The sequence below is a fragment of the Pituophis catenifer genome, unplaced genomic scaffold, assembly GCF_029215685.1.
Source record: "Pituophis catenifer annectens isolate HBS135680 unplaced genomic scaffold, rPitCat1.0.hap2 SCAF_1, whole genome shotgun sequence".
Lineage (NCBI taxonomy): Eukaryota > Metazoa > Chordata > Lepidosauria > Squamata > Colubridae > Pituophis > Pituophis catenifer.
Window position 1 is genome coordinate 26285964 of NW_027256881.1, and position 13501 is coordinate 26299464.

The 13501-nt window shown below is 41.0% G+C and overlaps 1 protein-coding gene across 2 annotated transcripts in view; it reads left to right on the forward strand.

Moving 5' to 3' along the window:
• The window catches only part of MSRA (methionine sulfoxide reductase A), a 201643-nt gene that overhangs the window by 71448 nt on the left and 116694 nt on the right, over positions 1–13501 (forward strand). For both annotated transcript variants that reach the window (XM_070932210.1, XM_070932209.1), the window contains exon 3: positions 10846–10965. In XM_070932210.1, coding sequence (XP_070788311.1) covers positions 10846–10965 — 120 coding nt within the window. The remainder of the gene's footprint in view (positions 1–10845; positions 10966–13501) is intronic.

Genomic DNA, 13501 nt, shown 5'->3' on the forward strand with positions numbered 1-13501 from the left:
CAGTTATAATCCCCTGGAGCCAGCCTCGTGTAACTTCCCGGGAGGCCAGTACCAACCAGGAGGGACACGGGTCCAATAAACATGTGGCGGCACCACCAAGGCTCCTCTATGCATGCATGTGCAGTGGAGCTGAACTGGGGCGATGGCTCGCATGCCCACAGAGAGGGCGCTGTGTGCCACCTGTGGCATGTGTGCCATAGGTTCGCCATCAGGGATTTAGTAGGTTGTTTAGTTGAACTGTCACTCAGATATGACATGGAGATAGAATGTCTATGGAGACTGGAAAATCACCTTTGGGACATGGAAACAGAGCACTTTTTTTTTTAAGTGTGATAAAATGGATGCCAAATTTTTAAAGTAATAGTCATAACACAATAATGGGAAGAATTATGGAACAAATTTATAAAAATTACCCCACATTACTATTTAAGGGGAAACTGATATAAAATGTTTTACATATGGTATACAAACCCATCAATAATTGCTAAGTCATAAAGTAATAATGCTGGAAATGCCATGAGACATAAGGCACAGAAGAGGGTGTACTTCCTGAGAACGCTCAGGAAGATTAATCTATCTCAGCATCTACTTCTGTCCTACTATTGCAACACCATTGAGAGTGTCCTGACATACGGTATTCTTGCATGGTATGGGAGCAGCTCTGTAGTGGACAAAAAAGCTCTACAGAGAATCATTAAAACTGCCCAGAATATCATCGGGCTCCAGCTACCAGCCCTGGACAACATCTTCGAACCTCGCTGTTTGAGGAAGTTGCATAACATTCTCAGAGACTCTTCCCATCCTGCTTACAATCTTTTTGGACTGTTGCCTTCTGGCATAAGATACAGAACAATTAAAACTCAGACCACACATTTTCTGAATAGTTTTTATTCCAGAGCTATAATTTCACTCAACAATGAACTAAAGGACCTCCATCAGTGAGTTATTGGACAGCATTACTTGGTCTGTTGTGTGGATGTTTGGATGATTTAGGGGTTGGAATTGTGGTGGGTGGGAGTGTGTTTGAGGATTATGTGTGCTGGACCTGGTCTTTGGGTGTTAAGTGAATTTCATTGTATGGTTATACTGTATATACATGTACAATGACAATAAAGTTATTATTATTATTATAAGGAACATTTTACCATATATGATAAACAAGGAAAAACCCCTCCAAAGTACTTGAAAGAAATACACATAATTATTCAGAGAATTTTAGATATCATATTTGAAATGAAACCACATTCTTTTTACTAGGCATAATTCTTAAATATACTAACAAAAATATCACAATTTACTAAATAAATATTCATAGCTGCAGGGATCAACTTAGAACAACATTAGAAAAGAGTTATTGATGATAACTTGGTAAGAACTTAAAGGTAGACAATATGTAGTAATGGCAAAATTAAGAGTGTGTGTTTACAGCAGAAGTTTTACCTCATTCAAGCAAGAACGGTTTCCATACTTATACCACAGCAAGGTAAATTATAAGTATTCAGAATATGGCTATTAAGGGGAAAAAGAACTGATGAAAGAACTGAATTAATAAATATACAAACATTTTAAATGTTTAGAGATATTATATATCTGTCAAGTACGACAAAGGGAAAGTTAGAAATTAAATATTTATAATATTTTTAGTAGCTTTTCTTTTTGTTTTGTTTTTTAAAGCAACAAATAGTGGAAATTCTGGCATTTAGCTCAAAGATTCAACTCTTTTCTCATTAATACAATGTACCTTATTTTTTATGGTTAATTTCTTCTGCGTAATATATTGAGCACTAAAGAAAAAATGGATTGAGATGGGCAGCTATAGAAATTGAATAAATAAATAAATAAATAAATAAAAGAATAAATAAATAAAAAGAGCCAGTTTGGTATAGTAGTTAAGGCACCAAGCTACACCACTAGGAGACCCTGAGTTCTAATCCTGCTTTAGCCATAAAGCCAGCTGAGTGATTTTGGGCCAGTCACTCTCTTTCTAGGAAGGAGGCTGTACAAATCACTTGGGCCATTTTGGCCCAAGTCACTCTCCCTAGGAAGGAGGCAGTACAAACTGTCAGAATCGGTAGCTATCCAGCCAGCACACAAATAAATAATTCAGCAGGATTCATTTATAGAAGAAACTTCTTTATACACAATAGTATAAAACATGATGCATGTATATAATACCCATGCAGCTCTTGCAATGTGGTAGAGAGAAGAAGAAGTAACAAGTATAAGTACAAGAAGTAGAAGTAGAAGCAATCAAGCAAAGGAAAACAAACTCTTATATACACAGAACAGTTAAGCTAAACCACGCCCAGGCTCTGAGCCATCTCACATGGTTCACAAGAAATCCTGTGTCTCAGTCACCAAACAATTTCTATTGGCTGACTTGTTGTTATGGCTATTTCAGTTCATAAATTCTTATACACTGAAATAGCCACTTACAAAAATGTTGCCAAGAAAACTGCAGGGACTTGTTCAGGCAGTTGCTACAAGTGAACTCTCATTCAAAGAGAGAGGAAGGAAGGAAGGAAGGAAGGAAGGAAGGAAGGAAGGAAGGAAGGAAGGAAGGAAGGAAGAAGGAAGGAAGGAAGAGGCAACAAGATCATCTAGAAGTTAAAAGGGGAGCAATTCTTATATGCCAAAAAACTCTTCCTGTATTGATAATGGTATATGTAAATAAATTCAATGAATAAATAAATAATGACTATTCCAGATGTGTGGTCTATTATCACTGACTGGTGTATCTGTTCTCTTTGGCCATTGTCTGTTAAACAAGGCAGAATTTTGGGTCCAGACATACATGTCAGTAAGAGACTTTGGAGTCCATGGAGAAAATTAATTATGTCATACTTTCTGAGTATCCCAACTTCAAAACTTTTTAATTCTAATATTTGTATCTGATAGATAGGGGCAATAATTGACTTAAATTTTCACATTCCTATTCTGGGGTCTCTAAAGTCTATGGTTGCTTTAAATTATGTTGCTCTAGAATATGGACCATATTAAACAAAAAACAGTATCTGCTTTTCATGAGCTCCAGTTCACATAAGAAGTATGGAAGAATTTAGAATGTATGACACCTTCTATAGCCATGAAGATGAAAATAACAATTTCTCTAATATCAGGTAAACTGGAAACTGAATAGTTTCAAGATACAGGACAGAATTGCAATTTTACTTTTATCCATTGCTAGATTTATTCTGGTTGTATAATTATTTTTAGACTGAACTGAAATTCTGTTTTTAGTACTTTTATACTAGCAACATAGATAAGAGCTGGCCAGAGAACATCCCTTTAGTTTGAAGTTGGTTTCTGAAGATTCAAAAGAACTCCATATCTTTGTGATCCATTTGATGACAGTTTTGGCTTTATCTATTAACTGTGTTTCTAAGAAAAATGTTGAAAATGACAGGAGGTAGCAGAGATGTCCTGATTCATTTCTCGACAGGACTTGAACTGAAACAATAGAATAGAATAGAATAGAATAGAATAGAATAGAATAGAATAGAATAGAATAGAATAGAATAGAATAACAGAGTTGGAAGCGACCTTGGAGGTCTTCTAGTCCAACCCCCTGCCCAGGCAGGAAACCCGACACCACTTCAGACAAATGTTATCCAACATCTTCTTTAAAATTTCCAGTGTTGGAGCATTCACAACTTCTGCAGGCAAGTTGTTCCACTTATTAATTGTTCTAACTGTCAAGAAACATTTCAAAGTAAAAAAATCTGTCTAAAATTGGAGAATAAAAATAAAGATAGGTAGTATCCTGTATTCACATGAAAAAACTTCCTCCATTGCCAATGAAATTTAAGAGCTTAACTTGAAGATGTTTTTGCACTTTGATATTAACGATGAAAATAGGAAGGTGTGAAGCTGCCTCATATTAATTGAAAATAATGGTCTATATATAAACTATATTTTGTTCAATATTTATACATATACAGATTTCTTTATCACTGCAAAAAAATTTGGTAAGTGATTACTTTTATGTAAAAGAGATGAGTGATTTACTTTGTCTAGGAATGATAGTGTTGTTATTTTAATTTTCTTTTTTTTTTACTTTCATAGCTACTGGCATCATGGCCAGCAGGGGTCATCCTGCCAGTTACTGTTGTCATAAGAGTGGGCAGGGTTGAAATTTCCATCTTTTATTATTATTAGGTGGGAGGAATAGAAAAAAGAGTGCTCTAAAGTCTGAGAAATAATGCACCTGTTTTTTTTTTTATTTACATTGTAAAAAAGAAATTACGCCATTTCATATTTCAGTGGCCCAATTTTGGGAGGCTTTGTGGTCTGCAAAAATAAGATTTACTAGCAGATGACCCATCAAAGCATTAATTGATATGAAACATATCAACATGATAATAATTATACCAAATGACAACATAATGATTCTGTTTTAACAATACAAATGTCAATACATCAGTTTCTAGTTCCTTGGGACAGTTTCTCATTTGATCCACAAATCCACAAAGAAAATGCAGTCTCTTCAATTCCAACTGCAGATTTTTTTTTATATACTAGTATGTTTTAATGCTATTTGGTAATCCCAAAGAATTCTGCATTTCCCAGTTTTTAGGATCTTCTAAAGACTTTAAACCAGATTAGGGAGAAAGGGATATCTTGCAAAATGTTGACACAAGTTTTATTTATAATAATAATAATAATAATAATAATAATAATAATAATAATAATAATAATAATAATAATAATAATAATAATAATAATTTTATTTCTATACCGCCCTTCTCCCGAAGGACTCAGGGCGGTGTACAGCCTATTAAAAACACAAAACAACATCAGTTAAAATAGTTTAAAATTATTAAATAAATTCGGCTGAATTTTAAAACCCCAGAATTTTAAAACCCAATTTAAAATTGTTATGTTGATAGCCCAGCCTGGCGGAACAACAGGGTCTTGAGTGCACAACGAAATACCCGGAGGTCAGAGATCTTACATATTTCCGGGGGCAGTTCATTCCACAGGGCTGGGGCTCCCACAGAGAAGCCCTCCCCCTGGGTGTCGCCAGCCGACATAACTTGGCCGATGGCACCCTGAGGAGGCCCTCTCTGTGGGAGCGAACTGGCCGGTGGGAGGCTATTGGTGGCAGAAGACGGTCTCGGAGGTACCCGGGTCCTATGCCATGGAGCGCTTTAAAGGTGGTGACCAGCACCTTGAATTGCACCCGGAAGACCACCGGGAGCCAGTGCAGCTTGCGCAGGAGGGGTGTAACGTGGGCACAACGAGTTGCGCCCATAACATCCGCGCGGCCGCATTCTGGACCAGCTGGAGCGCTCTTCAGGGGGAGCCCCATGTAGAGAGCATTACAATAGTCCAGCCGGGAGGTGACAAGGGCGTGAGTGACTGTGAGTAAGGCGTCCCGGTCCAGAAAGGACTGCAACTGGCGAATCAGGCGAACCTGATAAAAGGCCCCCCTGGCCATGGCTGTCATATGCTCTTCTAAAGACAGCCGTGCATCCAGGAGGACACCCAGATTGCGAGCCCTCTCTGTGGGGGGCAGGGATTCACCCCCAATAGTCAGCGATGGCACCTGCTGACTATATCGGGACGCCGGGAGCCACAGCCACTCAGTCTTGGAAGGGTTGAGTCTGAGCCTGTTCCTCCCCATCCAGACCCGCACGGCCTCCAGGCAGCGAGACATCACTTCAAGGGCATCGTTGGGGTGGTCAGGGGTGGAGATGTACAGCTGAGTATCATCAGCGTACAGATGACACTTCATCCCAAAACCACGGATGATCTCGCCCAGCGGCTTCACATAAATGTTGAACAGAAGGGGCGAGAGGACCGACCCTTGCGGCACTCCCCATGCAAGGTGCCTCGAGGTCGACTTCTGCCCCCCTGTCAACAAGAAATGCGAGCGGTCGGAGAAGAAGGAGGAGAACCACTGCAGAACGGTGCCCCCTATTCCTAACCCTGTCAACCGCTGCAGCATGATACCATGGTCAATGGTATCAAAAGCCGCTGAGAGATCTAATAGGACTAGGACAGAGGAGCAGCCCCTGTCCCGAGCTCGCCAGAGATCATCCACCAACACGACCAATGCCGTTTCTGTGCTGTACCCCTGCCTGAACCCCAACTGGTACTGGTCCAGATAGATAGCTTCATCCAGGTGCCGGGGAAGCTGTCGTGCCACCACGCTCTCAACAACCTTCACCACAAAACGAAGGTTGGAGACTGGACGGTAGTTAGCTAATTCAGCCGGGTCCAGGGAAGGCTTCTTGAGGAGGGGCCTCACTACCGCCTCTTTCAAGGCGGCAGGAAAGGCACCCTCTCTCAGAGAAGCACTTATAATTCCCTGGAGCCAGCCTTGTGTAACCTCCCGGGAGGCCAGTACCAACCAGGAGGGACACGGGTCCAATAAACACGTGGCGGCACTAATCTTACCCAGAACCCTGTCCACATCCTCGGGAGCCACAGGATCAAACTCCTCCCAGATAATATTCTCAAGACCTGCCCTCGTCTCCTCCCCTGGACACATCCAATCGGAGTCCAAGCCCTCCCGAATCCGAGTGACTTTATCATGCAGGAATTGCACAAAATCCTCAGCACGACCCTGCAAGGGATCTTCCCGCACTCCCCACCGAAGAAGGGAGTGGGTTACCCTAAACAGGGCGGCTGGGCAGTTCTCTGGAGATGCGATAAGAGCGGAAAAATGGTTAGATTTTGCCACTTTTATCGCCACTAGGTAGGTCTTGATATAAGACCTCATCTGTGTCCGGTCGGAATCGGATTGACTAGTCCTCCAAATGCTCTCTAGGCATCTTTTCCGACGCTTCATCTCTCTCAGCTCCTCAGAGAACCAAGGAGCCAATTGAGATCGGCATCAGGTCAGAGGCCGCAAAGGCACGACGCGGTCCAAAGCTCTGGTGGCCGCACTCTCCCAGGCGGCCACCAGCTCTTCAGTCGAGTTGTGTGCCAGAATCTCAGGCAACGGCCCAAGCTCCGTCAGGAACCTTTCAGGGTCCATCAGGCGCCTGGGACAGAACCATCTGGTCGGTTCCATCTCCCTGCGGCAGGGGGGAAGCGGTAGGAAAGTCCAAGTGAAGGAGCGAATGATCTGTCCATGACAAGGGTTTGATGTCTAGGTCCCCTCTACCAAGATCATTCAACCATTGACCAGAGACAAAAATCAGATCCAGAGTGTGTCCCCCTATGTGAGTTGGGCCTTGAACTAACTGGGTCAGGTCCATGGCTGTCATGGAAGCCATGAACTCCCGAGCCACCTCTGACACCTCACCTGCAGACGGAAGGTTGAAATCCCCCATGACAATAAGTCTGGGGGTATCAACCGCCACCCCGGCAATGATGTCGAGTAGCTCGGGCAGGGTCGCTGCCACGTGGCAGGGACCAAGGTGTCTAATCAGCAAACCCATCTGTACCCCACGGCCCCACTTCACAAAAAGGGACTCACATCCGGCTATCTGAGGAACAGTGGTCTCCCTCGGACAAAGGCTTTCCCTAATAATCACTGCCACTCCCCCACCCCTCCCCTGGGCCCTTGGCTGATGAAATGCACAGAAACCTGGTGGGCACATTTCAACGAGGGGGATCCCCCCTCTTGGCCCAACCAGGTCTCCGTAATACCTGCCAGGTCCACACACCCCTCCAAAATAAGATCACAAATGAGGGGGGCCGTATTAACAACCGACCTGGCATTACACAACATTAGCCGCAGACCCTGGGCCTGAGACTCTGCGCAACCCAGGACACGAGTCGCGCATTGGGGGCCGGAGTGCGTAATTGCTCGTAAACAGTGTGTACACACCCCCAGCACATGATATGGCCCCCTGCGCCCATCATACCTGCCCCTCCCACTCATTATTTCAATTACACTGCCCTTCCTATTGTCCCCCTGCTCCCCGGTTAAATTTCCTTTCACGACCCCTCTGTTGCAGCCAATCGACCCATCACCCCGCTCAGTCGCTATCTGAACCCCCCCCCGGGTCCACTTTTATAGCCCCCTCCCTTCCTCCCAGGTCCCCTTAAAATTTTGATTGAAAATTTAGCTAAAAAACCCCTCAACCCCCTTCTCACACCATGCCACCTCTCGGGGTTCCAAAGCCCGTCATCAAGGTAGGCCCTCGATAGAGTGGAGGGCCAAACCTGCGAGAGGGGGGAGTCTCACAGAACAAGAAGCTCAGCTGCCGAATACATTTTGCTACAAGAGGATGAAGTGACCAAGTCCCAAGGGTCCAGATGGTAAATAAAAAAGTCCAGGGGGGAGCAAATAAGATGTGGGCATCCAAAGTCTAACTAAGGTCCAAGGCCTCTGTCCTCTCACAACAGTGGACAAAGTCTCTTGCCAAGTCGACACAGTTCAAGGGGAATACAATCCAACCACTCCCTCACAGTGATTGGTCTGATGGACAGTCCCCTCTACTGGTGAGATGGAAGTAGTGAACCAATGCCAAAGTATCAAACACAGTCCAAGGGGTTAAGGACCAAACCACCCTCTCACGGTGGATTGGTCTGATGGTCAATCCCCTCTGCTGGCAAATTACAAATGGTGAGCAAAACCATAACGACTCAGCCCGAGGGGCTCAAGCCAAACCACCCTCTCACGGTATTTAGGACAACATTCAAGATAATTTTAATGGCTACTAAATGAAGCTGTTTTTGAGATGTTTTATGAATTTTCCTTGTTGGTATATATTTTCTAGTCCAAAAATGTTAATAGCCTGTTTTCCCGAAAATAAGATTTATCCTGATAATAAGCCCTAGTGTGTTTTTTTACGTGTGCGCCTAATATAAGTCCTGCCCACCCCCCAATTAAGCCCTACTTAAGACCCTGCACATTCGGCTGCCCGGCCATTCCATCTGGTTGCTTGCGGTGCCACGGTCACAAGGTGACACAGAGTGATGCTGGAACTGTCCCACATGCCCTGTACTGCCTTACCTCAGGCCCCCACAGCAATGCCATCCATGCCCTGACACCTGCCTTGCGGTGGCAGCACCAGTAACCATGTGCAGGAGGAGCCCACATGGCCGCCAGCCCACTTCTTCTGCTTGCTTGTGACTGGAACAGAGCAGGAAACTGAGCGGTGTGTTGGCTGCTAGGTGAGGCAGGTGTCAGGGCATGGGTGGGCTGGCTGCAGGCACCCTGAGGGTAAGCTGGTGCGGGCATGTGGGGCAGCTCCACACCTCCTGCCTCGTGCACATTTCACGGTCTCCTGCTCCACCGTGAGTAAACAGAAGAAGTGGCCTCCCATACACCGGGGGGGGGATAGGACCCCCTTGAAAATAAACTCTAGTGCTTATTTTGGGGCCCAAAAGAAAATAAGACCCAGTCTGATTTTCGGGGGGAAACGAGTATCTGTCAATGCAATATGGATTCAGAAAGGCTCTTATCTCTACTTGCTGTTAATTTAGTACCATTTGGGAGATTTCAAGTTCATAGAATGATTTCTGAGACTACAAGATCATTTATAAGGAAGTTATTTGCCAATAACTATTATACCTGCAGACTGGTCATGTCAGTGAATAAATACGTCATTTTGGTATGCACTTTATATATTATTTGCATACATGAATTGACTAGGCTGAGAGGGCTTTTCCCACCTCCTTCCTGCATGAGCTCTAATTTAGTTAATTATTGTTCTGCCACCTCTAAAGATTGCAGATGCCAGGAAGCAGAACATTAAATGAATGTTTGCCATTAATACAGATTACTATGTTTTGACAGTTTGCTAATCAACTAAAAGAAAATTATGCTGTAAAAATATGTATGATTGCCTTTTAACCTACCCTAAAGGTGTTATATGGATGTGGTCTTTTCATTAAAGGTTCTGTATTTTGTAAGCAATTTTTGATAAAGTGCAGCATCTAAAATTAGGGAGTATCAGCACTTTTAATACTTGAGTTTTTGAAAAGCGTTTTAAATTTTTCCTATTCAGTTAGCTTCATATTTCAATCCAGAAATCAAATTTAAATATAGAGTTGTCAAATTATCATGTTGATAATGGAATAAACTTATTTCATTTCATTTCAGTATGTTAGATAGTAAGCTAACCAAATTTGTATAATACCCTAAAGTACAAACATCTAGCTTAATGCTGGTCAATTTTTACATGTTGTTTAACTGTCATGTCTTTAACTAGCCTAAGTTATTTTTGTTAAACACTAACATTACTTAAGAGCATGAGCTTTTGTGAATTACAAAGGAAAAAGCTTGTCAGGCAATAAAAAAGAGGAAAAGACATCTTACTGAATATATGAGTGCTTTTTCAGAAAAAGAGTTTTCCCATGAATTACTTGATGTTCAAAGGACATTTTCATCTGCATCATGTGGGTCAAGATATTATTTTTTATTGAAATCTTTAAAATTCCATACTAGTAACATTTTAATTTAATTGAAAGGGAAATCCAAATATAATTGTTTCCCTAAAACAGGGGTCTATAGTTAAATTGTCATAAATATTTTATTTTTGTTTGTTCAGTAAACACAAAGAGACCTTTTAATACCTTTTAATACACCAATATAAAAATCTCTAGTGAGACAAAATGAAAAGTATCACCATATGCTATTAAGAATAAATACATTATTATTATATCATTTATATATTTGATATATAACTTGTTGTTTGTATCTTATGATTTATGTTGATTGCTTTATTTAGTATCCTATGACTATCACTGAGTGTTGTATCTTATGATGTATGATTGTATTTTATGATTATGATCATGAATTATTACTTGTCACTTGCATGTACACTGAGAGCTTATTCACAGGAGACAAATTCCTTGGCTGGTTAAGAATTCTATTTTATTCTATATATAATGTAAGCAACTCAGCTTCATTAGTATTATATTTGTTTACATTTATTGCAGGGATGGGCTGTTTCTGGGGGGCAGAGAAGAAATTCTGGAAGCAGAAAGGCGTCTACTCTACTCAAGTAGGTTATGCAGGAGGATATACCCCAAATCCAACATATGAAGAAGTCTGTTCAGGTAAGTTTCATATTTTTATGGATTAGATATCTCTTACTGACAGAATTAAAAGAAGAAATAAATATTCAGGAAGTCAAGAAAGAAAATAACATGCAAGAGGTTAAGAGGAATCTACACAGATGAAGTTATTAGCATATAAATTTATGAAATTGTTTTATACCTATTTATTTGTGCTTCATGCTTCCTTCTCTGTAAAACTTTGGCAGTTCTACAGGTCAATATGGTTGACTGAATCAGTATCCTTCTTCTTATGCAAACTACATTATTTATAATATCCAGTGTAGCAGGATTGTTCAGTCCTTGTAATTGATTGTGTGGATGTCTTTGGGGGAAAAGGGGAAGTGATACTGTCTAGGGGCCAATCGGATTGGAGAGGCAGGAGCCCTCAGTGATTTAATGCAACTTTCAGGGGGAAAAAAAAGTGGGGCCACCTTAATGGATGAAGCAGATAAAAATGGTGTTGGGATATTTGTGGCAACAGACTTGCAATATTCTGTTAATGTAGCCTTACAATAAAATAGAATTTGTTCATCTAGTCCTGTTTCCTGCCTGGTTTACCTGGGAGGACTGACAGTCATTGTCCAATATTTTTTTCTTCTTGAGGACTGTATATTAGCATATTTTTCAAGAACAGAATGAAGGAAAGAAAAAAAGGAAAGAAATACTGTATGTGCAAAATATTTTTAAATGGACAACTTAAATATCTGAATAAATTTGTAAAAAGAATATATAGTGAGTATAAAAATTAAAAAACAACAACCAAGCACAAACTTTTGACCATTCCATTTAAAACTTACTTTTTAGATTGAATTGGGCTGTCTTATTTATTTGTTTCAATTTATATAGCCTCCCATCTCAACATTATGACTCTGCCTAATAGCAAACAGTTAAAAACAGCATAACAGCAACATAAAAATAAATATATAATTAGCATCTGGGATAAAAACCACAAGCAATCGGACTTCCGGTTGGTGACCCGCGGCAATATGGCGTTGAGCGAGTGACTGCTGCTCCTCAATACCATCAGTCGCCGTGTTTTGGGGACCACCTGAGGGGCGTGGAGCCCGGAGAGCCCCACGGACGAGAGAGCGAGCCGGGTGAGTGTGAAAGCGGGGTGAAAAACGCTGATCGCAAGACCGGGCGGCTCTGTCAAATCCAGCACGCGTGAGTCGGCCAAATTAATGGCCGACGCGAAGCCGCGGTAACCAGCAACCAGATTGGAAGCAAGGGAGATCGGATGCTGCAGTGCTGATCGATACACATCTTCCCTGCATTGAGGAAAGAGGACATCAGGAAAGGGGTTGGTGAAGTCAGGCGGGAGAGTCTCACGAACGAGAGAAGCGGCGATTGAAAGTTTCCTGAGCACCCTGGCAGAGAGAGAGCCCGACAAGCCGGCATTGAAATAAGAAAGAAAATTTGTATTGACAGTGTGCGTGCCAAGAGAGGATCGGTGAGAAAATTTAAGACCAGCACTTATTTCCTTTTTTACTGTGAATATAAGTAGACCCAGTGGAGGCTGAAATTGGGTGGATCAAGTCTGGCTTTTTTTTTTTTTTTTGGATGAACAGGAAGCTCAGCCATTAGAGTGACTTGACAGAGGAATAAACTGCTTAGCAATGGACAGTCTGGCAGCAAGAAATACGATAGAGTGCTGAACTTGGAGGAATGTCCTAAGCCTACAGAAGATCAGAGACTGAGCAAAAAAGACTAGAGTATATCCCAAGGAGGAGGAAAAATTATATATATATATATATATATATAAAATTAACAACAGTACTTGAACCTTTAGATAGTCTGTCCTCAGTATCCTGATTGTTAAAACTGTAAATATCTCGATAAATTGTTTTTTCTTGGACTAGGTATATATAATACACTCTCAAGTTATGATATTTTAAATCTTTCTATATATATTCCGCTGCTTAGCATTTATAGTATTTACCAGTATTTTTATAGTATTTAAAATTACAATTGTATTTAAAATCAAGTATTCAAAAATTTCCATTTACAGTATTCATAGTATTTTAAGCATTTAAAAGTACAATATTTAGCCAAATTAATTGCTATATTGATACATTGATTGTGAATTGTTGATTAACTGATATATTGATTTGTATAGTATTGAACTGTCTAACTTATATCTACTAAGCCAATTTAATATCTAATATATTTAAATAATGCATTGAGTATAAGGTATTGTGAGGAAGAGATTTGAATTACCGTATAGATATTGATATTGATTGCCCACTGGAAAACTAGCTATACTTGTTTATAAATTTAGAAGGAAAAATTAGATATAGAAATATATATATATAAATATATATTTTAAAAAAAGAAGATAATAGAGGAGCTAACTGGCGAATGAGAATTTGGAGTAACATTGATAGGATAATTAGAGAGCAAAAGAAAATTTTGAAAGAAATGACAAGCATGTCATCCACAGTGGGGAAAACAGGAAAAAAGACTCCCTCTAATCCCACTATAGCGACAACCTCTCCGGCGACACAAAAATCAACAGAAAGCCTGGCAATGCAAACTC